The 25,548-nt window shown below is 45.5% G+C and overlaps 2 protein-coding genes across 3 annotated transcripts in view; both read left to right on the top strand.

Annotated features, from left to right (window-relative positions):
- The window catches only part of LOC126458537 (leukocyte elastase inhibitor-like), a 342,121-nt gene that overhangs the window by 282,766 nt on the left and 33,807 nt on the right, over positions 1-25,548 (top strand). The window lies entirely within an intron of this gene.
- Positions 1-25,548, top strand: part of LOC126458539 (serpin B4-like) — an 82,342-nt gene that overhangs the window by 22,987 nt on the left and 33,807 nt on the right. For both annotated transcript variants that reach the window (XM_050095651.1, XM_050095650.1), the window contains exon 4: positions 11,327-11,534. In XM_050095651.1, the coding sequence (XP_049951608.1) occupies positions 11,327-11,534 (208 nt within the window). The remainder of the gene's footprint in view (positions 1-11,326; positions 11,535-25,548) is intronic.

Genomic DNA, 25,548 nt, shown 5'->3' with positions numbered 1-25,548 from the left:
CCTTCTGATAAAAAAAATTCTCGGATGGCAACCCAAACTAGGGATGGCCCAAGGACCGACCAACAATTTAACCAATTCCCTTCCATCTGACCAATGACACAAGATGGAAAATGTTGGCCGAGTACGAGGATACGACCAGCAGTAAGTTTTCAGAAATTGGCATGTAAAAACAGCCAAGGGAACAATAACCACTCTAAGCAAAATATGAACCAAACAACCTAAAAGCCTGTCGAACTACACACTGTGCCAGACAGCATCAACATGACGAGGAAAGGCACATTGCTGGAAAAGTACACTAACGACCAGGGCAGGTAACTGGGGCGTTAACGGCCACAGGGCAGAAAATACTGCTGGTGCACTTCACTGGCAAGTAACAGTCAATTTAATAATTAATCACAATATCGGAAGACGACTGCAAGATTTCGCCAACTCCAACACACCATACGTTGCTGCTAGCCCGAATGGCTAGACAGCATCAGCATGACGAGGAAAGACACATTGCTGGAAAAGTACACTAACCACCAGGGCAGGTAACTGGGGTGTCAACAGCCACAGGGCAGAAAATACTGCTGGTGCACTTCACTGGCAAGTAACAGTCAATATAATAATTAATCACAATATAGGAAGACGACTGCAAGATTTCGCCGACTCCAACACATCATACGTTGCTAGCCCGAATGGCCCAGGAAGCAACAACCTGCAAATGAACGAAGAGCTGTCACAATAGTTGAGGTTCATAACAGGTTAACTGATCACTCAACTTCAGTGTCCAGGTTCGGTGGGCAACGAACTTTGTCGCTATCGCAGCTACCGCCTCACGATCCAACAGCACGTGCATGCTGCGAGCAGTCCCGGCCTGACCTCGCACCACGGTGACTTCCTCGCTGCTGTGTTCCAACTAGAGATGGGGGATCCGCTCCTGAACTGATTCATAGAGTTGAATCTTTCAAAGGAATGAACAATCAGTGATTCAGAAAAAAAGAACTGTAGCTCCAAACGTTTCCCACAGCAGAGACAGAGAGAGAGAGAGAGAGAGAGTCGGAGCAGATCAGCGGAGCCTCTGCTGGTCAGAGCACACTGCACGCCACACAACACAGCCAGCGCCGGCCTCTGCCCTGCTTCTGCCTTGGCTGCCTGCATTGTGCAGTGCCCCATTGGATTTTGTGTTTCACATATGCCGTGCCGTCTCTGTGCTTCCTCTGCCACGTGCAGTGTCTTGCGCACCTTAACTTAGCATCGCACTCCGTCGGCGATCGTTTCAGTCGCACGTCCTGCCCTCTGGGCAGTTGATGCGAGCAACAGGACAGGGAGCCTCCTAGCGGAGAACATAAGAACTACTTGCTACAACCTGCTCGCAAGAGAACGGACGATTTGTCTCGGAGCGGGTGACTGGTGGCCGTTCACCGCTCCCCCCACCTTCGGAACTCGCCCGCTCAACGCTCACCCCACCGTTCTCGACTCTAGCCAGAGCGTTGAGCAAAGCAACTCAGGTGTCATTCTGGTCTCTGCGGTCGTAGCTCATGCAGTAATACAGCTCGCGGCTCGACCTGCTTGACTCAGCGCCTCTGCATCGGAGTTCGTCTCTACTGGATATTGTTCTTCATAGTAATACCGGTATGTATATTACATAATTATGTTATGTATACATCATTTGTTTTAATTTTATTTTTATTTGTTTAAACTGATCAGACTCCTGACGACTCCTTTTACTACAGGATTTTTTATTATGGACACTCGACTTTACGCTTTAATTACGAGCGAACCGATAAACGTATCACAAAATGTGATACACCAATATTTTCCTTGTTTTATTCTGTGTAAGGCTATATGCAGCACTTTGGTCTTACAGTCAAGTTTATATGTTTTTTTGTTGTTGTAGTACGGGTTTTGCGATTTTAGGCATCTTCGGAAGGAAACGTTCACTTTAAAAATATATTTTATTGCAATATTTTTATTTTTTCCGCCAGATGAAATGTATAACTTTTCTATCTCAAAGTGACTCAGGACATAATATAAACCTATCAGTGATTTCCTTCATTGCGGACTGCAGTCATAGTCTACTTATGAATGAAAATGCAACCATTTGATTAAGTTTCATCATTACTTCATTTCACACTATCACTATTTAGATTTGGAGGTTTGTTTTGTGGGGCACTCAAAAGTGTCGTTATCAGCATGCTATTTTAGCTTTGTAGCCATTATCATGTGCAAAGGTGAAATATGTATTACATATCTGACATGTCTGAATTATTGTTGTCACAATATTACAATCATTCAGACTTGTCAGATATTTGATGACTGTTTCACCTTTGCACGTAATAATGGCTACAAAGCCAAAACCACGATAGTGCAAAATAAATCAATAATCAAAAACTTTGTCATATCGTGGAAATTTCAATAAACAATACAGACTTCTTACGCATTATCTGTGTTACTTCAAAATAGGATCAAATAAGATCAAAATATAGGTATAGTACTGGAATAAACTAAGTTTAAACGGCAATGTGCCTTCCATTTATTTTCTATTGTGAATGAGTGGTGAGTCATGAAAAAGAGCTAGTTCATTTCATGGAGTGAACAGTTCTGATCCGATCTCTGAAAAGAACAGTTTTGCCCATCTCTAGTTCCAACTGACTGACCACCATACACACCACCACCACCCGGAAATACTAGCGGTCACACCAAAGATAGTACGACAGTGCTATTATCGATAAGCGCTGCTGCTGCCACTCAGGGAGGTAAGCCAGCAATTTCGTTACGGCATTAAATCAGTCCTATCTGGAAGGATCCCACACCGCGTACTAGTATTCTAAAAGAGGACGGACAAGTGCAGTGTAGGCAGCCTCCTTAGTAGGTCTGTTACATTTTCTAAGTGTCCTGCCAATAAAACACAGTCTTTGGTTAGCCTTCCCCACAACATTTTCTATGTGTTCCTTCCAATTTAAGTTGTTCGTAATTGTAATACCTAGGTATTTAGTTGAATTTACGGCTTTTAGATTAGACTGATTTAAGGTGTAACCGAAATTTAACGAGTTCCTTTTAGCACTCATGTGGATGACCTCACACTTTTCGTTATTTAGGGTCAGCTGCCACTTTTCCGTTCAGATATCTTTTCTAAATCGTTTTGCAGTTGGTTTTGATCTTCTGACGACTTTATTAGTCGATAAACGACAGCTTCACCTGCAAACAACCGAAGACGGTTGCTCAGATTGTCTCCCAAATCGTTTATACAGATAAGGAACAGCAAAGGGCCTATAACACTACCTTGGAGAACGCCAGAAATCACTTCTGTTTTACTCTATGACTTTCCCTCAATTACTATGAAATGTGACCTCTCTGACAGGAAATCACAAATCCAGTCACATAACTCAGACGATATTCCATAAGCACTCAATTTCACTACGAGCTGCTTGTGTGGTAGTGTCAAAAACCTTCCGGAAATCCAGAAATACGGAATCGGTCTGAAGTCCCTTGTCAATAGCACTCAGCACGTCATATCAATAAAGAGCTAGCTGTGTTTCACAGGAACGATGTTTTCTAAACCCATGTTCACTGTGTTTTCTTCGAGGTAATTCATAATGTTCGAACACAATATATGTTCCAAAATCCTGCTCCATATCGACGTTAACGATATGGGCCTGTAATTTAGTGGATTACTCCTACTACCTTTCTTGAATATTGGTGTGACCTGTGCAAATTTCCAGTATTTGGGTACGGATCTTTCGTCGAGCGAACGGTTGTATATGATTGTTCAGTATGGAGCTGATGCATCAGCATACTCCGAAAGGAACCTAATGTTTCACTACCATACAATGCTATGCTCCAAAAGTACATTCTCGGAAATTTGTTCCTCTAATTAAGGCCTATGTTTGATACTAGTACACTTCTCTTGGCCAGTAATGACCCTTTTGCCAGTATTAGTCTCTTTTATGTCGTCCTTGGTCTGTCAGTCAAGCATTATTTTTCTGCCTAAGTAGCAGAATTCCTTAACTTCATTTACTTCATGATCCCCTGTTCTGATGTTACGTTTCTTACTGTTCTCACTTTTGCTATTTCTCAGTACTTCCGTCTTTTTTGGATTTACTCTCAATCCATAATCCATACTCATTACATTGTTCAGACCATTCAACACATCATGTAATTCTTCTTCAGTTCCTACATCTACGTCTACATGGATACTCTGCAAATCACATTTAAGTGCCTGGCAGAGGGTTCATCGAACCACCTTCACAATTCTCTATTATTCCAATCTCGTATAGCGCGCGGAAAGAATGAACACCTATATCTTTCCGTACGAGCTCTGATTTCCCTTATTTTATCGTGGTGATCGTGCCGCCCTATGTAGGTAGGTGTCAACAAAATATTTTCGCATTCGGAGGAGAAAGTTGGTGATTGGAATTTCGTGAGGAGATTCCGTCGCAGCGAAAAACACCTATCTTTTAATGATTTCCAGGCCAAATCCTGTATAATTTCTGTGACACTCTCTTCCCTATTTCGCGATAATACAAAACGTGTTGCCATTCTTTGAACTTTTTCGATGTACTGCGTCAGTCCTACCTGGTAAGGATCCCACACTGCGCAGCAGTATTCTAAAAGTGGACGGACAAGCCTAGTGTAGGCAGTCTCCTTAGTAGGTGTGTTACATTTTCCAAGCGTGCTGCTAATAAAACGCAGCCTCAGTTTCACTGAGGATAGCTATGTCACCAGCCAATCTTATCACTGATATCTTCTCTACTTGAATTTCAATCCCACTCGTGAACTTTCCTTTTATTTCCGTCATTGTTTCTTCTATGTACGGATTGAACAGTAGGGGCGAAAGACTACATCTATGTCTTCCACCCTTTTTAATCCACGCTCTTCGTTCTTGGTCGTCCACTTCCCTTCTGGTTCTTGTACTTATTGTATATTGCCCGTGTTTTCTCAGAATTTCGAACATCTTGCATCATCTGACACTGTCGCATGCTTTTTCCAGGTCACCAGAACCTATGAGCGTATCTTGATTTTTCTTCATTCTTGATTCCATAATCAACTGCAATATCAGAATTTCTTCTCTAGTGCCTTTACTTTTTCTGGAGCCAAACTGATAATCATCTAGCAGATCCTCAGTTTTCTTTTCTATTTTACGAACTAGGAAATGATGTGTGCCGGACCGAGACTCGAACTCGGGACCTTTGCCTTTCGCGGGCAAGTGCTCTACCAACTCAGCTACCCAAGCACGACTCACGCCCCGTCCTCACAGCTTTACTTCTGTCAGTACCTCGTCTCCTACCTTCCCAACTTAACAGAAGCTCTCCTGCGAACCTTGCAGAATTAGCACTCCTGAAAGAAAGGATATTGCGGAGACATGGCTTAGCCACAGCCTGGGGGATGTTTCCAGAATGAGATTTTCACCCTGCACCGGAGTGTACGCTGATATGAAACTTCCTGGCAGATTAAAACTGTGTGCCAGACCGAGACTCGAACTCGGGACCTTTGCCTTTCGCGGGCAAGTGCTCTACCAACTGAGCTACCCAAGCACGACTCACGCCCAGTCCTCATACCTTTACTTCTGCCAGTTTTCGTCTCCTGCGAAGGTCAGAAGTAAAGCTGTGAGGGCGGGACGTGAGTCGTGCTTGGGTAGCTCAGTTCGTAGAGCACTTGCCCGCGAAAGGCAAAAGTCCCGAGTTCGAGTCTCGGTCCGGCACACAGTTTTAATCTGCCAGGAAGTTTTATATCAGCGCACACTCCGGTGCAGGGTGAAAATCTCATTCTGGAAACATCCTCCAGGCTGTGGCTAAGCCATGTCTCCGCAATATCCTTTCTTTCAGGAGTGCTAATTCTGCAAGGTTCGCAGGAGAGCTTGTGTTAAGTTGGGAAGGTAGGAGACGAGGTACTGACAGAATTAAAGCTGTGAGGACGGGGCGTGAGTCGTGCTTGGGTAGCTGAGTTGGTAGAGCACTTGCCCGCGAAAGGCAAAAGTCCCGAGTTCGAGTCTCGGTCAGGCACACAGTTTTAATCTGCCAGGAAGTTTTATATCAGCGCACACTCCGCTGCAGAGTGAAAACTCATTCTAGGAAATGAACATTTGATCTTCCAGTGGGATAAGTGTCTCGACGCCTGTGATGATTAAGTTTGAATGCAACCATTCCATGATCCCATTATGGCAAGTGTTCGGTTTTAATTTTACTGTCTCTATAAAATGGAAGGTTGCTGTAATTTCATGGGGGATTCAGCTTTTAGACGTGCAGAGAGCGTGGGAGTTGCTTGCTGGATGTGGCGGCCGTTTAGGCGCCTGGTGTCGGTTCGTTGACCCAGGTACTGGAAACGATGACCTGTACCAGCAGTGGTGATGCGGCGTGGGTGGCGACGATAGCACGCACCCCATCAGCTGCCGACGGAGCATGACGCAGAGAAGACGGAAGTATCATGCTCTATAGAAGAGAACTGAAAACTGACTACGTCACACTGACAACTGAAGACTGACAAGGTCACACTGCATGGCACAGCACCACTGCCCGGTGAAAAAAAAAAAAAAAAAAAAGACTGAGTCACACAGCAAAGCGTTACTTAAGCATTATCACAAATTTAGTCAGAAAACCGTAACAACTTCTGACTTCTTCATATTTATTACTGAGCATTCCGTTGCGCGTTGCCATAAAAGTAAACCATAAATGCATTAACGAAAATCTGGTCACTTTAAATATTCAAAATTACAAAGCAGCACACAGAATGGACACAAACGAGCATTCATCATCGAACAGGCACATAGTTAACGTTTCTGTCCGTGCCCGGTTGCTAATCCAAATTAGTACACATAGCAAATAGCGGCCGCTGTACTTCACACCCATGGTTTCTCAAACTAGTGAACTCAGGTTTAGTATCCTTACTAGCCCCGCGCCACTTGGGTTTATGGCAAAAAAAGTGTGTGTGAAATCTTATGGGGCTTAACTGCTAAGGTCATCAGTCTCTAAGCTTACACACTACATAACCTAAATTATCCTAAGGAGAAACACACACACACCTATGCCCGAGGGAGGACTCGAACCTTCGCCGGAACCAGCCGCACAGTCCATGACTGCAGCGCCCAAGACCGCTCGGCTAATCCCGCGCGGGACTATGGCAACAGGCCCTTGTAACAATGACTGCTCTTACTTAACCAACTTAAACCAGGACTTCAGATTACGTTGGTGAACGAACCTCTTTATAAATTAACAAGCACTAACCATAACAGAAAATCACACGTGCTATAATATTAAGGAGCGCTTTAGGCTATTCAATTATCACCAAGTGAGAACCATTCTTGGTGCAGGACTTTACTACAGAATTGTAAGTACCGCCACAGAGAGAAGTGGACGACGACGACAACAAACACGTCCGCTGTTCCTTCAGTACTACACGAGGTAAACTAAATAACTATAGAGGCGCACATAGCAAACAACGTGAACAAGCATAAACCATATCCATACAACAAGCCACAAGGCCCTCGACTTTTAAAGGCACATAAAATGCACAACACCAATTATGAAACAACATATCAATCAATGGACATATCATCACTAAATTAACAACGAGAACACGACGGTGACACCACTAAACTTGCCGCCGCTCGTAGAGGCAGGAACAACAAGATCATAGCAAACAAGAATATAACCAGACAAATATAATACTGTGTCGGACACAGCTCTCATAGGCAACATGTTCACACATCACGCCATTAAGTTGACAGCTAACCAACAGTGGTACCTCCAGTCTCAGTTAAGTGACTGGTATTGCGCACAGCCCACACACGAGATACTTTCCAGTCAATGTCTCGCGAACGTGCAAACTATTTCTTCGTCAGTACATACTACTCGTGTCGTATCTCCAAGACACTGACCAACCAGACTTCAAACAGTAGCTACACGGTCTTAATACAAGCCAATGCAACACAACAGACAACCAAATTATCTACATCTACATCCATACTCCGCAAGCCACCTGACGGTGTGTGGCAGAGGGTACCCTGAGTACCTCTATCGGTTCTCCCTTCTATTCCAGTCTCGTATCGTTCGTGGAAAGAAGGATTGTCGGTATGCTTCTGTGTGGGCTCTAATCTCTCTGATTTTATCCTCATGGTCTCTTCGCGAGATATACGTAGGAGGGAGCAATATACTGCTTGACTCTTCGGTAAAGATCTCGAAACTTTAACAAAAGCCCGTACCGAGCTCTTGAGCGTCTCTCCCGCAGAGTCTTCCGCTGGAGTTTATCTATCATCTCCGTAACGCTTTCGCGATTACTAAATGATCCTGTAACGAAGCACGCTGCTCTCCGTTGGATCTTCTCTATCTCTTCTATCAACCCTATCTGGTACGGATCCCACACTGCTGAGCAGTATTCAAGCAGTGGGCGAATAAACCCACTGTAACCTACTTCCTTTGTTTTCGGATTGCATTTCCTTAGGATTCTTCCAATGAATCTCAATCTGGCATCTGCTTTACCGACGATCAACTTTACATGATCATGCCATTTTAAATCACTCCTAATGCGTACTCCCAGATAATTTATGGAATTAACCGATTCCAGTTGCTGACCTGCTATTTTGTAGCTAAATGATAAGGGATCTATCTTTCTATGTATTCGCAGCACATTACACTTGTCTGCATTGAGATTCAATTGCCATTCCCTGCACCATGCGTCAATTCGCTGCAGATCCTCCAATACGTCCAATATCTTTCATATGGTTGAACTAGAGAAACAAGCGACACGTGTGTTCCACGTTACCGATCACACGTCATAGTGGAACCACTCGCAGTGGAGCTGTACCCGATTCCCGAATGCATGATACCAACAACGAGGAAGCCATATGCTATTGATGATGATTTGGTTTGTGAACGCTCAACTGCGCAGTCATCGGTGCCCTCACAAAGTCCCAATTTTTACACAGTCCAATCTAGCCACTGTCGCGAATGATGATGATGAGGATAAAATGTTGAGGACAACACAAGGACCCAGTTCCCGGGCAGAGAAGATCCCCGACGGGCCGCAAATCGAACCCAGGACTCCGTGATCCAGAAGCAGCAACGCAGGCCACTAGATCACGAGCTGTGGACATATATGCTATTGACAGTTACTACGAACCAGCTCTGATAAGACTGTGGGTGCCGACCGGAGGAAGAATTCTAACTGTTGGACTATCACCGCACGCCCGACACATGTGTACCTAACCGACGCTCGCAAGTCACAGCGGAACCACTCCGTGTGGAGCTATACTCGCTACCCGAACGCACGACACTAAATGGACCAGGAAGACGTAATTCTTTCACTCTCCCTACAAAAGCACACCGACAATTGCGTGTGAGATGCCAGCCACCGGCAACAACTCTAATCTGGTCCCCTCCCCTTCCCTCCAAGGCTGCATGTCGAGTAGACTTCACATTACTTTTTGCATTCGTGACGTCACTTGTGGTCTTTCTACTATCGACTTTTGCGAACGCGTGTGAACTGTGCGCATTTCGACTATTCATGTACTTAGTAGAGTGTATGGCGCCGTATGCTTTTTCAAAGCAATGGCGCAATGAAAATGTATCACAAACGCGTCACCCGTAGCATTCAACGTCAGTTAATAACACAGCAACAATACAAGGCTTTAAGAGCTATTATGACAAGTAAGATCTGAGGTAACATTCGCATGATTAAGCCTTTGCGTAATGGATAACGTAGTGGTTTATGGAGTGAAACGATGTGAGTTCGCAAACCACCACATGCTATGCGTTAAGCACAGTCTTGGACTTCGTTATGACTGTAATACACGTATGTTAATTGTGGTGTCACCGCCAGACACCACACTTGCTAGGTGGTAGCCTTTAAATCGGCCGCGGTCCGGTAGTATACGTCGGACCCGCGTGTCGCCACTATCAGTGATTGCAGACCGAGCGTCGCCACACGGCAGGTCTAGAGAGACTTCCTAGCACTCGCCCCAGTGGTAGAGCCGACTTTGCTAGCGATGGTTCACTGACAAATTACGCTCTCAATTGCCGAGACGATAGTTAGCATAGCCTTCAGCTGCGTCATTTGCTACGACCTAGCAAGGCGCCATTATCATTTGCTATTTATCTTGTGATGCATGTACTGTCAGACCGATGTTTACCAATAATGGATTAAAGTTAAGTATTCCAGAAGCTACGTACCTTTGTTGCTAGTCTCAAGACATTGTCCTGCTCCAGACCTCACGCCATCCTGCGTGAGCTTAAACGCGTGCCTTTCGGCTTCCTCTCATTGTGGGTTGGCGCTCTGGCCAATCTACAACATTAATGATTTAAAATTTCCGTCTGATTAGAGAGCGAAGGATCAAATAATTATCTGGCTTTTTATTTTCGAATATGTAGTGATTTCCAGTTGTGTAATTGGTCAACAACCTAACAGAAAAACTCATATTCTACCTTGTCACAAATACTTCGTACGTTGCGCAACCACAAACTCATTCCTGGAAAGAGTTCTGCGAAATGCTCTTCTCACTAGCACACCCGTAAACATCAACTCGGCGCTATAGCGACTGACAGATCGATAGCGTCGTTTTTGTTCACCTTCACCACACCGCCCCTAGGTCGCGATTACGTCAGTTCCTGCAAAAAATAATGTGAAACATACTCGATCCTCCCAGACCGCATCACCCCTCACGGAAAGTGGCGAGATGTTTCAATGGTGCTCCAGGCGGGACCGCACGGCACAAGCTTTCTACGGCCCTGTTCAATGTATGAAACATTTAATACAAGACTATAACACAACTCAGTAAGGAACCTCTGTTTAACCTAACTCTCCATTTGAGTGATATTCGTCTCTACATAAACATGTACTCCTTGTTGTGAAGTGTTAGGCTCAAGAGCATTCCTTAGTACAAAATCATGCAATGTTACTTTCCACATGTAGTGACAAATTTTTCTGGCACTGCGCTAAGTTGCCTTTCATTTTCATACATGATCTGTTGTCATAGCTATGTACTTCCGCTAGAGGCTAGTTCTTTCAAGAAGTAAATAAATACAAATTAAAATTACCCCAGAAAATGAACACAAGGAATTCGGAACACTTAGTGCATTGTATAAAGCACAAGCCATTGTGATCGTAGGTATTTTCTCGCACACTCCCTGTTTCTTCATACGATTATTTTAGCCAAGATGAGTCACTATATTAGAACTCGGAATTAGTCGTAGAATTCGACAGCAGCTACACACTGAAAGTTTGATGTAACAGCCCTGTATTTCAGATCTGCTGTGTTTATTGCATAATAGTGCCATGTGTGCTGTTGTTCTGTATATGGTGACAGTGAAATTCTTTGTGTTATTGTCATAATATCGACTGAATATTGTTTCAGGACAGTAACGACGTGCTGCTTGACATAGCCAACAGGATATTTCTGAAAGAGGGTTATGGCATCAAAGAAGGGTTTAATCAGTCAGCAATTAGGTTCAAGGCTGGAGTAGAAGAAGTTGATTTCCTACAAGAACCACAAGCAAGAAAAATAATAAATGACTGGGTCGAGTCGAAGACGAATAATAAGATAAAAGACATAATTCCACCAGGTGAGCAAGAATCATTGACATTATACTTAAGTCAGAATTCTCAATCAGTAACTGATCAGATAAATATTTCAGCTAAACTAATTACGCATGCATAGGCTGGATATTGGTCACCAACTGACCTCGATTATCTTTCCCGTGCGATGGTGTGTCTATGTGGGAGGGGGGTCGGGTGTAACGTGATACATAGACCAGATATTTGACCTTACCGAGCTGCCTGATATTGTCGAGCCGGCCGTTGTGACCGAGCGGTTCTAGGCGCTTCAGTCTGGAACCCCGCGACCGCTACGGTCGCAAGTTCGAATCCTGCCTCGGGCATGGATGTGTGATGTCCTTAGGTTAGTTAGGTTTAAGTAGTTCTAAGTTCTAGGGGACTGATGACCTCAGACGTTAAGCCCCATAGTGCTCAGAGTCATTTGAACCATCCGATATTGTCGAAGGCTGTCATTTCGAGACACAGAAAGCTACTTTTATATTTGATAGCCCATTTCGTGTGTGCCGGAAACAGACTGACAAATGTCTCGCTCTCGATCGTTCTGCACATTATGAACAAGATTTGTTGCCGCTTAGGCATTGGCCAAATAGAGACACGACCTCTGGACCTCTGAACAGGACAGGTGTAAGTACATCTACAACAGTCACGAATGCAATCAAAGCTTCATTTTGTCTTTACTTCTCTCCTACGAACAACATTAGCGTATGTAGCATGTTGGAGTAGATGTTCCTTGAACAATGGGATTCCAATGGCTGTTCTTATTATTAAGAGCTGCAATTCCTGTTCATAAATTAGGAGGTAGCAGAGATATTCTTTACCTTTTTGTGTGCATTACTGTTTTATCATTTGCTTAAGCAGCCTTTCGTGGATGGTGGGATCTTTTTAGAACGTTGATGTTACGCCCATAATATTCTAAATTTAATGTTCAGGACCCAGTGGGACCAAACCCTGAACCCCGCCTCAAGGAATGAAAACAATCACACACAACACTTGATGTTATGTTATACGACATTCAAAGTAAAATTCCGAAGCACAATGCGATTTTTAGAAAGTGACGAGTCAAAGGTCTGTCAACGAAGTACGGTAGGATGCTTGCCATAGCGGGATCTGTCGCACTTCCTTGACCCCGAGCACTACCTGTTTGACTGACCTTAAAAAGGCTCACGAGTGCGAAAGTGAGGGGCGCTCCATACTCAACGGCACAGAACGCACTTCTGGAAGAATGGAAACCGGTCGGTAGCTATGGGAAAGATATTCGCTATATCTTTACAAGCAAGGTCCGAGAGTTGTTTCCAGTTAATAACATCTTTCCTCTAGTGGCTCTCTTGTTTCTTCTTCTTCGCTTTTCAGTGATCATGGGTATCGTAACTAATGCGATAGAGTACACTACTGGCCATTAAAATTGCTACACCACGAAGATGACGTATTACAGGCGCGAAAGATGCTGTGCAGGAAGAAGATGCTGTGAAATGCAAATGATTAGCTTCTCAGAGCATTAACACAAGGTTGGCGCCGGTGGCGACACCTACAACGTGCTGACATGAGGAAAATTTCCAACCGATTTCTCATACGCAAACAGCAGTTGACCGGCGTTGCGTGGTGAAACGTTCTTGTGATGCCTCGTGTAACGAGGATAAATGCGTACCATCATGTTTCCGACTTTGATAAAGGTCGGATTGTAGCCTATCGCGATTGCGGTTTATCGTGTCGCGACATTGCTGCTCGCGTTGGTCGAGATCCAATGACTGTTAGCAGAATATGGAATTGGTGGGTTCAGGAGGGTAATACGGAACGCCTTGCTGGATTCCAACGGACTCGTATCACTAGCAGTCGAGATGACAGGCATCTTATCCGCATGGCTGTAACGGATCGTGCAGCCACGTCTCGATCCCTGAGTCAACAGATGGGGACGTTTGCAAGACAGCAATTACCTGCACGAACAGTTCGACGACGTTTGCAGCGGCATGGACTATCAGCTCGGAGACCATGACTGCGGTTACCCTTGACGCTGCATCACAGACAGGAGCGCCTGCGATGGTGTACTCAACGACGAACCTGGGTGCACGAATGGCAAAACGTCATTTTTTGCGGATGAATCCAGGTGCTGTTTACAGCATCATGATTGTCACATCTGTGTTTGGCGACATCGCGGTGAACGCACATTGGAAGCGTGTATTCGTCATCGCCGGCGTGATGGTATGGGGTGCCGTTGGTTACTTGTCTCGGTCACCTCTTGTTCGCATTGACGGGACTTTGAACAGTGGACGTTATATTTCAGATGTGTTACGACCCGTGTCTCTACCTTTCATTCGATCCCTGTGAAACCCTACATTTCAGCAGGATAATGCAAGACCGCATGTTGCAGGTCCTGTACGGGCCTTTCTAGCCAGCACATTCTCCAGACCTTTCACCAACTGAAAACGTCTGGTCAATGGTGGCCGAGCAACTGTCTCGTCACAATACGCGAGTCACTACTCTTGATGAAGTGTGGTATCGTCTTGAAGCTGCATGGGCAGTTGTACCTGTACACGCCATCCAAGCTCTGTTTGACTCAATGCCCAGGCGTATTAAGGCCGTTATTACGCCCAGAGGTGGCTGTTCTGGGCACTTATTTCTCAGGATCTATGCACCCAAATTGCGTGAAAATGTAATCAGATGTCATTTCTAGTATAATATATTTGTCCAATGAATACCCGTTTATCATCTGCATTTCTTCTTGGTGTAGCAATTGTAATGGCCAATAGTGTATGTCTCCGAGTACACGAACTTCTTGAACTTCTCTCTCTCTCTTTCTCTCCGCGTCCTCCTGTCCCCCTCCCTCTCTCTCCATCCCACCCCTTTCTCTTTTTCATTATTGGGCCGTTATGTTTAGTTCATACAGCTATATGGCACAGGTACGTCTCTCCTTTAATCATTGCTGTCCCGTCATTACATTGTCCTTTGACTTCTAGTTGCACATGCCCGCCGAAGTCGCTACGGATCGTACGTCGTGGATGCACTTACTTAGGACTCTGAAGTTCCTGCTCGTTTCCTTCTTGACACTGATGTCGAATGAGTGTGTTGGCGCCAGATTCTAAGCGGCTGCCCGCCTATTAAGACGGACAGCCGTAGTACTGGGTGTTATCAGAGCTTGCGTATCTGGTACTACCAGACAGCTGTGTGGATTGGCCGATGGGGCTGTCTGAGTGTTTTCCCGTACAATCACCGTGTCCTTGGGTAACGTCTTTAAGAGGCGATGATGATCACGAATGAGGAGGCAGCAACGTCTATGTTATTTAACTCAGGCAAAGGGTTTCATAAAGTCGACAGTCGTCAGTATCGGGTAACTGTGTGCAGCATTCCATGCAGATCGCTGTCCAGTTTAACTCCAAAATCACGATTTCTCTGTTCTTGTGGGAAGGCTACCTATGATGAGGGTGGGCGACTGCGCTGCAGGCACCCTCCACCCCCACTTTCAATGGCACTTGATTGTTCAGTCATCATGTTAGTCTAACGCTTGTCTCGTTATGCGCTCCAGTAGGTGAACGCCGCAGCTCTTGAATATCAACGTTGTATAGTGCTAGTTGAACACGTGATGCCAATGGTGGACCCATCATGTAAAAGATTTACAGTATAGAATGAACCCCTTGGAACTGATTAAATTTCTAGATGCAAGATAAAAATAAAAGATCGTGGTGCCTTACAGGTACTCAAAACACTCAGAAGAATGCAGCACTTGTCAGAAACTTTGGTAGCTTCATGCACAATCGAGCGTCTACCGGCGCTGGTGCTCAGAAACAGTTAACCTTCCGATTATTAGTCCAGCTTTGGTATGATGCGAATTCATGACATTCTGCATTAAGGGGTAGATATAAAACCCTACGGAACACAACCCATTTGGCGTCAGTGAGACGATGTGTCTTCAATTGCGATAGCATAACGCAAGTGGTCTTGCTTGTACCTATGCATGAATCTGTAGCGTTGCTGAAACGAGTGTTTGAAAAAGAAAGATTCACCGGATATCATAAGAGAATATGTTGACGCTTTTGTTTTTGTACGAAGCATCCGATTTTACTAATGCACAAACATTTTTGGAGTATCTTTTCTGGTCACGTATAGGATCAAATTTTCATTTGTCTTTGACTAAAGTCAATATGCCTTCCACTGGACGCACGGCGAACATCCAGACGAGTCAGACTCGTCCCTTACTTAGCGAACATGCCTGGGGCTACTGCATTCACTGATGCTGGTGTGGAACGAGAGATAAGGCGACCTCAGAGGCCAATGGTGCAAAGCTAGATCCGATAAACTTCTCACTGTTGGGGTTCAGTAATGTATAATTTTTTAAAGGGTATCATATTTGCCGTTGAATATAGAAGTTATTTATTTCACAATTGAAATTTTCGGCCTTTGGACCAATTTAAGAGATATTGCAAATGATATTGTTTGAGCACAAGACATGCTTTAAAGTTCTCCGACTTATTTACATTCCATCGTCAAAAATAGGCCTATTCACTTTATATGTAGTCTGCTGTTGCTGTTGCTGCATTTCTACAGTGAAAAGGACTATTTTTGACGATGACATGTGTACATGTCAGACGATTTTAAAGTCTCACATGTGCTGAATTAAAATCTGCTGTGGAGCCACTTGCAAATGACCCTAATGCCGAAACTGCAATAGGGAAATAAGTAATTTAAAATCTCAGCGACAAATATAACCTCCTTCAAAAATATACTAGATCAATTCGCCCCTTTCTGGCTAAACAGGCAGCTCATTGTTATTAAATGTTCGTACAGACAGAAGGTAGTGCAGTGTTACAAAGCCGTGCTGAAAGTTGAAGGCTTGGGGGATTGTGCTCTGCCCTGTCGAAAAATGAATCCCAGTGAGTTGATGCTCTGCCCTGTTGCAAACTGGAGCCCAGTGTGTCGATGCTCTGTCCTGTTGCTGAATGAAGCCCAGTACTTGGTGCTCTGCCCCATTGAAAATTGAAGCCCAGTGCGGTGGTGCTCTGCCCTGTTGCAAAATGAAGCCCAGTGTGTTGATGCTCTGCCTTGTTGACAAATGAAGCCCAGTGCTTGGTGGTCTACCCCGTTGAAATTTGAAGCCCAGTGTGAAGGTGCTCTGCCCTGTTGCAAAATGGAGCCCAGTGTGTTGATGCCCTGCCTTGTTGATAAATGAAGCCCAGTGCTTGGTGGTCTAGCCCGTTGAAAATTGAAGCCCAGTGCGGTGGTGCTCTGCCCTGTTGCAAAATGAAGCCCAGTGTGTTGATGCTCTGACTTGTTGATAAATGAAGCCCAGTGCTTGGTGCTCTGCCCCATTGAAAATTGAAGCCCAGTGCGGTGGTGCTCTGCCCTGTTGCAAAATGAAGCCCAGTGTGTTGATGCTCTGCCTTGTTGACAAATGAAGCCCAGTGCTTGGTGGTCTACCCCGTTGAAATTTGAAGCCCAGTGTGGTGGTGCTCTGCCCTGTTGCAAAATGGAGCCCAGTGTGTTGATGCCCTGCCTTGTTGATAAATGAAGCCCAGTGCTTGGTGGTCTAGCCCGTTGAAAATTGAAGCCCAGTGCGGTGGTGCTCTGCCCTGTTGCAAAATGAAGCCCAGTGTGTTGATGCTCTGACTTGTTGATAAATGAAGCCCAGTGCTTGGTGGTCTACCCCGTTGAAATTTGAAGCCCAGTGTGGTGGTGCTCTGCCCTGTTGCAAAATGAAGCCCAGTGTGTTGATGCTCTGCCTTGTTGCTAAATGAAGCCCAGTGCTTGGTGGTCTACCCCGTTGAAAATAGAAGCCCAGTGTGGTGGTGCTCTGCCCTGTTGCAAAATGTAGCCCAATGTGTTGATGCTCTGCCCTGTTGATAAATGAAGCCCAGCACTTGGTGCTCTGCCCCATTGAAAATTGAAGCTCAGTGCGGTGACGCTCTGCCCTGTTGCAAAATGAAGCCCAGTGTGTTGATGCTCTGCCCTGTTGCTAAATGAAGCCCAGTGCTTGGTGCTCTGCCCCATTGAAAATTGAAGCCCAGTGCGATGGTGCTCTGCCCTGTTGCAAAATGAAGCCCAGTGTGTTGATGCTCTGCCCTGTTGCTAAATGAAGCCCAGTGCTTGGTGCTCTGCCCCATTGAAAATTGAAGCCCAGTGCGATGGTGCTCTGCCCTGTTGCAAAATAAAGCCCAGTGTGTTGATGCTCTGCCCTGTTGATAAATTAAGCCCAGTGCTTGGTGCTCTGCCCCATTGAAAATTGAAGTCCAGTGTGTTGATGCTCTGCCCTGTTGCAAAATGAAGCCCAGTGTGTTGATGCTCTGCCCTGTTGATAAATTAAGCCCAGTGCTTGGTGCTCTGCCCTGTTGCTAAATGAAGCCCAGTGCTTGGTGCTCTGCCCCATTGAAAATTGAAGCCCAGTGCGATGGTGCTCTGCCCTGTTGCAAAATGAAGCCCAGTGTGTTGATGCTCTGCCCTGTTGATAAATGAAGCCCAGTACTTGGTGCTCTGCCCCATTGAAAATTGAAGCCCAGTGTGGTGGTGCTATGCCCTGTTGTAAAGGAAGCCCAGTGTGTTGATGCTCTGCCCTGTTGCTAAATGAAGCCCAGTGCTTGGTGCTCTGCCCCATTGAAAATTGAAGCCCAGAGTGTTGATGCTCTGCCCTGTTGCAAAATGAAGCCCAGTGTGTTGATGCTCTGCCTTGTTGATAAATGAAGCCCAGTGCTTGGTCGTCTACACCGTTGAAAATTGAAGCCCAGTGCGGTGGTGCTCTGCCCTGTTGCAAAATGAAGCCCTGTGTGTTGATGCTCTGCCTTGTTGATAAATGAAGCCCAGTGCTTGGTGGTCTACCCCGTTGAAAATTGAAGCCCAGTGCGGTGGTGCTCTGCCCTGTTGCAAAATGAAGCCCAGTGTGTTGATGCTCTGCCTTGTTGATAAATGATGCTCAGTGCTTAGTGGTCTACCCCATTGAAAATTGAAGCCCAGTGCGGTGGTGCTCTGCCCTGTTGCAAAATGAAGCCCAGTGTGTTGATGCTCTGCCTTGTTGATAAATGAAGCCCAGTGCTTGGTGGTCTACCCTGTTGAAAATTGAAGCCCAGTGCGGTGGTGCTCTGCCCTGTTGCAAAATGAAGCCCGGTGTGTTGATGCTCTGCCTTGTTGATAAATGAAGCCCAGTGCTTGGTGGCCTACCCCGTTGAAAATTGAAGCCCAGTGTGGTGGTGCTCTGCCCTGTTGCAAAATGAAGCCCAGTGTGTTGATGCTCTGCCTTGTTGATAAATGAAGCCCAGTGCTTGGTGGTCTACCCTGTTGAAAATTGAAGCCCAGTGCGGTGGTGCTCTGCCCTGTTGCAAAATGAAGCCCGGTGTGTTGATGCTCTGCCTTGTTGATAAATGAAGCCCAGTGCTTGGTGGCCTACCCCGTTGAAAATTGAAGCCCAGTGTGGTGGTGCTCTGCCCTGTTGCAAAATGAAGCCCAGTGTGTTGATGCTCTGCCTTGTTGATAAATGAAGCCCAGTGCTTGGTGGTCTATCCTGTTGAAATTTGAAGCCCAGTGTGGTGGTGCTCTGCCCTGTTGCAAAATGAAGCCCTGTGTGTTGATGCTCTGCCTTGTTGATAAATGAAGCCCAGTGCTTGGTGGCCTACCCCGTTGAAAATTGAAGCCCAGTGTGGTGTTGCTCTGCCCTGTTGCAAAATGGAGCCCAGTGTGTTGATGCTCTGCCTTGTTGATAAATGATGCTCAGTGCTTAGTGGTCTACCCCGTTGAAAATTGAAGCCCATGTGCGGTGGTGCTCTGCCCTGTTGCAAAATGAAGCCCAGTGTGTTGATGCTCTGCCTTGTTGATAAATGAAGCCCAGTGCTTGGTGGTCTACCCTGTTGAAAATTGAAGCCCAGTGCGGTGGTGCTCTGCCCTGTTGCAAAATGAAGCCCAGTGTGTTGATGCTCTGCCTTGTTGATAAATGAAGCCCAGTGCTTGGTGGCCTACCCCGTTGAAAATTGAAGCCCAGTGTGGTAGTGCTCTGCCCTGTTGCAAAATGAAGCCCAGTGTGTTGATGCTCTGCCTTGTTGATAAATGAAGCCCAGTGCTTGGTGGTCTATCCTGTTGAAATTTGAAGCCCAGTGTGGTGGTGCTCTGCCCTGTTGCAAAATGAAGCCCAGTGTGTTGATGCTCTGCCTTGTTGATAAATGAAGCCCAGTGCTTGGTGGTCTATCCTGTTGAAATTTGAACCCCAGTGTGGTTGTGCTCTGCCCTTTTGCAAAATGAAGCCCAGTGTGTTGATGCTCTGCCTTGTTGATAAATGAAGCCCAGTGCTTGGTGGCCTACCCCGTTGAAAATTGAAGCCCAGTGTGGTGGTGCTCTGCCCTGTTGCAAAATGAAGCCCAGTGTGTTGATGCTCTGCCTTGTTGATAAATGAAGCCCAGTGCTTGGTGGTCTATCCTGTTGAAAATTGAAGCCCAGTGTGGTGGTGCTCTGCCCTGTTGCTAAATGAAGCCCAGTGCTTGGTGCTCTGCCCCATTGAAAATTGAAGTCCAGTTTGGTGGGGCTCTGCCCTGTTGCAAAATGAAGCCAAAATGAAGCAAAATGAAGGCCTTGAAATTGCCAGTTCTCGTCTGGTGGTATAGTGGTGGTAAGCGCATTCCTGGAAACATGAAGGTCGTGGTTACGATTCCCGTCTGGAAAACGGAATATTTGAGTCTAGCTTTAATCTAAACTTCATCTCTTAAAGATGCGAATATTCGCGAGGAATTACCGAGAGATATAATTTAAAGTTCAGCTACTACCAACGGTCCAGTGTGGGCTGTACTTACCGTATGGGATTGAAACGTGGGTGATATTACGCTCGAAAAAAAAAAATTGTTCCAATTTTGGCCACCAGGTGCAAATCTGGCGCTGTACAGCATCTCGTTGATGTCTTTGGTGCTCGTACTGAACAAACTATGTAACTGGCGGTTATAATGTCATCAGCATCATGTCTTCCTCCCTTGTTTGACTATTTCTGCCCACATCCCGTTTCTGACCCATTACTTATGGAAACATTTCTTTGTCTTTCATGCATTCGAGCCGCCTGACTTTCACCTGGTGGTCACAATCGGATTTAACTTTTTTCGGCGTAAATCGGTTCCACATTAACGCACCAGAAACCAGAATATTTACCAAGTTTCGCTGCCATACGGTAATTACAGCCCACAATGGACCTCTGTAAGTAGCTGCACTTTAAAAAAGTGGGGCTGTATTCATAGTCTACGTAACACTGATCATCTGCGCAGTTGTGGAGAAGTTGCGCAGTTCAGTTTCCCGACTCTGACTTTGTCTCCCGCTTCTCTTACACTTCCCTGGTGTATTCAAGCGCGAAAGACGGGTTGAAACTTAATACTAAAGATTCTCGTATAACTGAAATAGGCATTGTGGTGAAAATTACTCACTTCGGAATTAACTGCAACTACGACCAGCAAAAGTTATGGGCAATACCTTTACACCAGGAATCATTAATATATATTCGGTATTTCTAATTAACATGATTCTGATATAGCGATAACTCTTTGCCACCCATGTACAGCGCGGTATCACATCCTCGTCTCCCATTCTGGAGGAACGTATTTTAAATCTTCTTCCCACTTTCGTGATGTAGATTTGCAGCCTCCCCACTACATTTGTTTTTGTATGAAATTTAGCCCAACTCTATCTCCCACTCTACAAAAGTCTATGTATTACCAAAACCGTGTATTCCCAAAGCGTTATCCAGCTTACACTCCTACGCTAAGCTTTGACTAAACAGAACCCAATTTGAACTGATCTGATCTGAATGCAGCCTGTCTTTGTATTAAATGCGCAACTGAAGTAAAACAATTATCTGGCCCAAATCAAAATTTCAACTTACCTCGCGTATTGATAACATTGTTACAGATTTTTCGAAAGCACAACAGCAAACAGAAAGCACGCAGTGGCTAAACTAGATTTCTGTTTCTAAATACATATTCAAACCGTTGCATGTGGTAATGCATACTGACAAACACTGGGGTGGGGAGAGAAGCTATTCCTATAAAATGATATGCTAAAACAACGATTTTAGAATGAAGTATATATTCAGAAAGACGGAGTAAAACTTCACGTGAGTTCACATATAACATTGGTCTGAACAATGCTATGCTTAACGAAGTGAATAATGATTTAAAAGGGTGCAATGTTAATAGACAATTTCTATAAAAACCAAACAGCCTAGCTGCAGTCTTACTTCAAACTTCTCTTCTTCAAAAATAATAACATTACTCAAAAGATATGTTTCTTTCACCTCCCAATGTACACACCATACTCATCCTTGCTGTCCTTTACCATACGCTTTATCTAACATAGTCATAAAATCTTTGTTGTCGTCTACAAGGCTTTAAACTTAATCTCCCCTCACTACTTTCTCTGTTCTTCTTGCACGCAGCAGAGATCCAACGTGATTGTTGTTATTAGAAATCAGCAATAATTTTGACATGCTGCATACATTATAGTTTCCTGCGTCGAATGCAGTTGAGGACCCAGCACGTGGACACAAGTTACTTATCAAGAAATCCCACAATCACTCATTGTGAATGGGATCGGCTGAGCCAGGAAATCATTGAAGATGAAGTAAGTCCATGATGCGTTATTTGAATCACCTCTGTGCACTGTACACAACGTCTCCGATTAATTTACGCCAAGGACTGGTACGATGACATCGCGGTTTTGGGTAAAAAACTGAGAACCTAGTCTGTAAGAAGATCGAGATAGTGTTTACTATCAAAAACAGTCTTGATCACAAATTATTTATTCCAGTGACCGGTTTAGACCACAACTGTGGTCATCTTCAGACCAATGAGCAAGAACCTCCTTCTGGTGGTGATTCACCACCAGAAGGAAAGCCGGCCGCAGTGGCCGAGCGGTTCTATGTTCGAACCTGCCTCGGGCATGGATGTGTGTGCTGTCATTAGGTTACTTAGGTTTAAGTAGTTCTAAGTTCTAGGGCACTGATGACCTCAGAGCCATTTGAACCATTTTGAACTAGAAGGAGGTTCTTGCTCATTGGTCTGAAGATGACCACTGTTGTGGTCGAAACAAGGCACCGGAATAAATAATTTGTGATCAAGACTGTTTTTGAAAGTAAATATTAGTAATAACACTGATCACTGGTTGCTCCCATAATCTGTTCAAAAGAGATAATTGTTGTCTCTGGGAATGAGTCGTCAAAGTTCCTATAGCGTAAACAAACCACATAACAGAACGAACTGGAATGTGTGACCTGAGGTGTGAACAAAGGCGAGTGTGCCCCATTCTGAGGGGGGTCCATATTGGAAGAGGCGCGCCATCGGAGACGCTGGAAATCATGGGGGATTTTCTCGCAATGAGCTAAGCATCTTCCTCTCAGTCTACGTCTACTGTAAACAGAATGACGCTTACGATTCAAAGACCCTCCCAGCTGCATCACAGTTCCTCGGGGTTTCACGTACTGAAGACAGTGAGTCCTTTGCTACGGTAAACCCGTTTATTATTCAGAAAGGTATTGCAGCAATTGCTGGCCCTGTGAAATCCTGCTCTCGTTTTACGAAATGGTACTTTGCTTTTGGAGACTACTTGTGATTCTCAAGCACAGGTGCTTGCCGCTTCGCTCCTCCACGGCTATCCTGTTCATGTTGAGGCCCATTGAATGCTGAATTATTCCCTTGGTTTTATTTACACTAAGCTGCTCGATGATCTGACCGAGGCAGAAATCCAAACGTACATCTCTCATCAGAGTCATCACAGATCATCGGGTTATGAAAAAACTAGATGCATCCTTAGTGCCCATACGCACTCTATTTCTCACTTTTGATGGAGTGGTTCTACCGTCAAAGATCAAAGCAGGATGTGAAGTCATCACAGTGCGACCGTACATTCCGTACCTGATGCGCTGCTGCCAGTGTCATCACTACAGCCCCACTCGAGAGTGCTGTCGACTCCCGGCCAAATGTGTAATCTTTGTTAGGGATGCCCACGAGGGCGATTGCCCGCCTCCTTCTCCCCACTGCATTGTCCCGTGTATGTCTATGAAAGGGCTGCCCAGGAGATCCAAATGAAGGAGAAAGTGCCTTACCCAGTCGATCGCAAGTTGTTGGCTAGTCGGAAACCCTGCATTCTACCATCTGGCAACTACAGTACTGTTCTTGCTACATCTCGTTCCACGAAGGACATGGCCATACAGACATGTGACCTCAAATTTAGCACTGCGGTTGTGAAATCGCCCAGCGTCATAGTAGCGTCCCTTTCTCCTCCTCCAGCTGTGCAACAAGCCACCATACTTTCACCTCACAGGTCGAAGTCACCTGCTACACAGCTAGCAGGCTGGAAAGGAAGGAAGGAATACTCCCGTGAAGGCTTTCTACGTCCCTCCAGCCAACAAACATCTGAGTCTTCCTCTGCCAATCGGAAAGTCTCCAAGAAGTCAAACAAAGGGAAATGGTGTTCTCCTTCGCCAACTCGGAGATCCTCTTCGATGGTGCCACCATGTGATACCCTCGCCCGGCCGACCTCCGTGTCGCCGGTGCTCACCACCAATGACTTTTTTGCCCTGGACTCTGTAGACCGACAGAAGGAGAATGCCAACGGCTCTGTAGGCCTCATGGAGCAGGATCCTCCTGCTCCTGTGCTCTGTAGCAGCGCGTCTTCGAAGCCTGGCACTAGACATCCGCCGAGGCTACACCCCTTTATTTATTCCTCGTCTTGACTCTCCTCCAATGGAACTTTTGCGGCCTTCGATCCAACAGAGAGGACTTACTGCTGCTCTTATAATCGCAGCATCTGCTTTTACTCTTCCTCCAGGAAACAAAATTGCGTCCTCCCGACCGCTTTGAGCTCTCGCATTTCTTCATGGTCTTACTCGAACTTCATCCAGAGAATGGCATTCTCATGGGGGAGTCATGCTGCTCATCTGGGATGACGTTCATAGTCAACCCATCTCCTGACTACCCAGCTCCAACTTATTTCAGTCCGCATTTTCCTTCCTCATTTCACATTTTTCCTTGCTACCGTTTACATACCTCTCTCATTTGGTGCTACCAGTGCAGACTTTCTCTTGCTTGTTTTGTAACTCCTTCTGCTGCTCGGCGACTTTAATGCACATCGTTCCCTTCGAGGTTCGCTCAGAACCTGTCTGAGAAGTGTCCTCTTAGCTACTTTTTCAATCACCTTAAACACATCTGTCTTAACTCGAAAGCACCCACGTTCCTTTCAGAATCCAATCACACCTATTCCCATTTTTGACCTCTCCTTCTGCACTGCCCAGCTTGCTCATCATCTCGAGTGGTATGTTCTCTCTGACACGTTGTCGAATGACCATTTCCCATTTGCCATCCAACTGATGATTCCTGCCCCACCTACGTGCACACCAAAATGGCAGCTTTCTAATGCTGATTGGTGGCTTTTCTCCTCCATGGCGACCTTCGACAAACAACATTTCCCTAGTTTCTTCTTCTTGACCGCACTGTCTCCAGGTCCCTTGTTGGACTGAGGGGTGCCGCAATGCCATTCACGCACGGAGACGTGTTCTCCGGTTTTTTAACCGTCATCCTACATTCGCAAACTGCATTCACTGTAAACGGTTGCATGCGCAATGTCTTCGCATTCATCGGGATATAAAAAAAAAACTAGCTGCATTTCATTTACTAGTTCTTTTAATAGTTCCACTCCCTCTTCCTTTGTGTGTGGCCATACTCCGACGGCTCTCTAGGGGCCAAGTCCATTCTCCAGTTTCCAGCCTGTCAGTAGCAGTCGATGTCATACTGGATCCTGTTGCTATCTCCATCACCTCGGTGCCACCATTTTGCGGAGATTTCGAGCTCCTCCCTTTATCAACCTGCCTTTCTCCATCGGAAACGAGCGGAGGAGACTTGTGCGATACTGTTCTTTTCTCAGAATAGTGAGTGCTGCAATGCCGCCTTTACTATGAGGGAGCTAGATCACGCTCTCACTTCACTCCGATCCTCCGCTCCAGGTCCAGACGATGTTCATATTCAGATGTTACAGCACCTTTCTCTTGCGAGCAAGCACTTTTTCCTTCGTACATACAACCGCATGTGG

This window comes from Schistocerca serialis, chromosome 2 (genome assembly GCF_023864345.2).
Source record: "Schistocerca serialis cubense isolate TAMUIC-IGC-003099 chromosome 2, iqSchSeri2.2, whole genome shotgun sequence".
Classification (NCBI taxonomy): Eukaryota; Metazoa; Arthropoda; class Insecta; order Orthoptera; family Acrididae; genus Schistocerca; species Schistocerca serialis.
The sequence above is the reverse complement of the archived record's forward strand: the minus strand, read 5'-3'. Positions and strand labels throughout refer to the sequence as shown.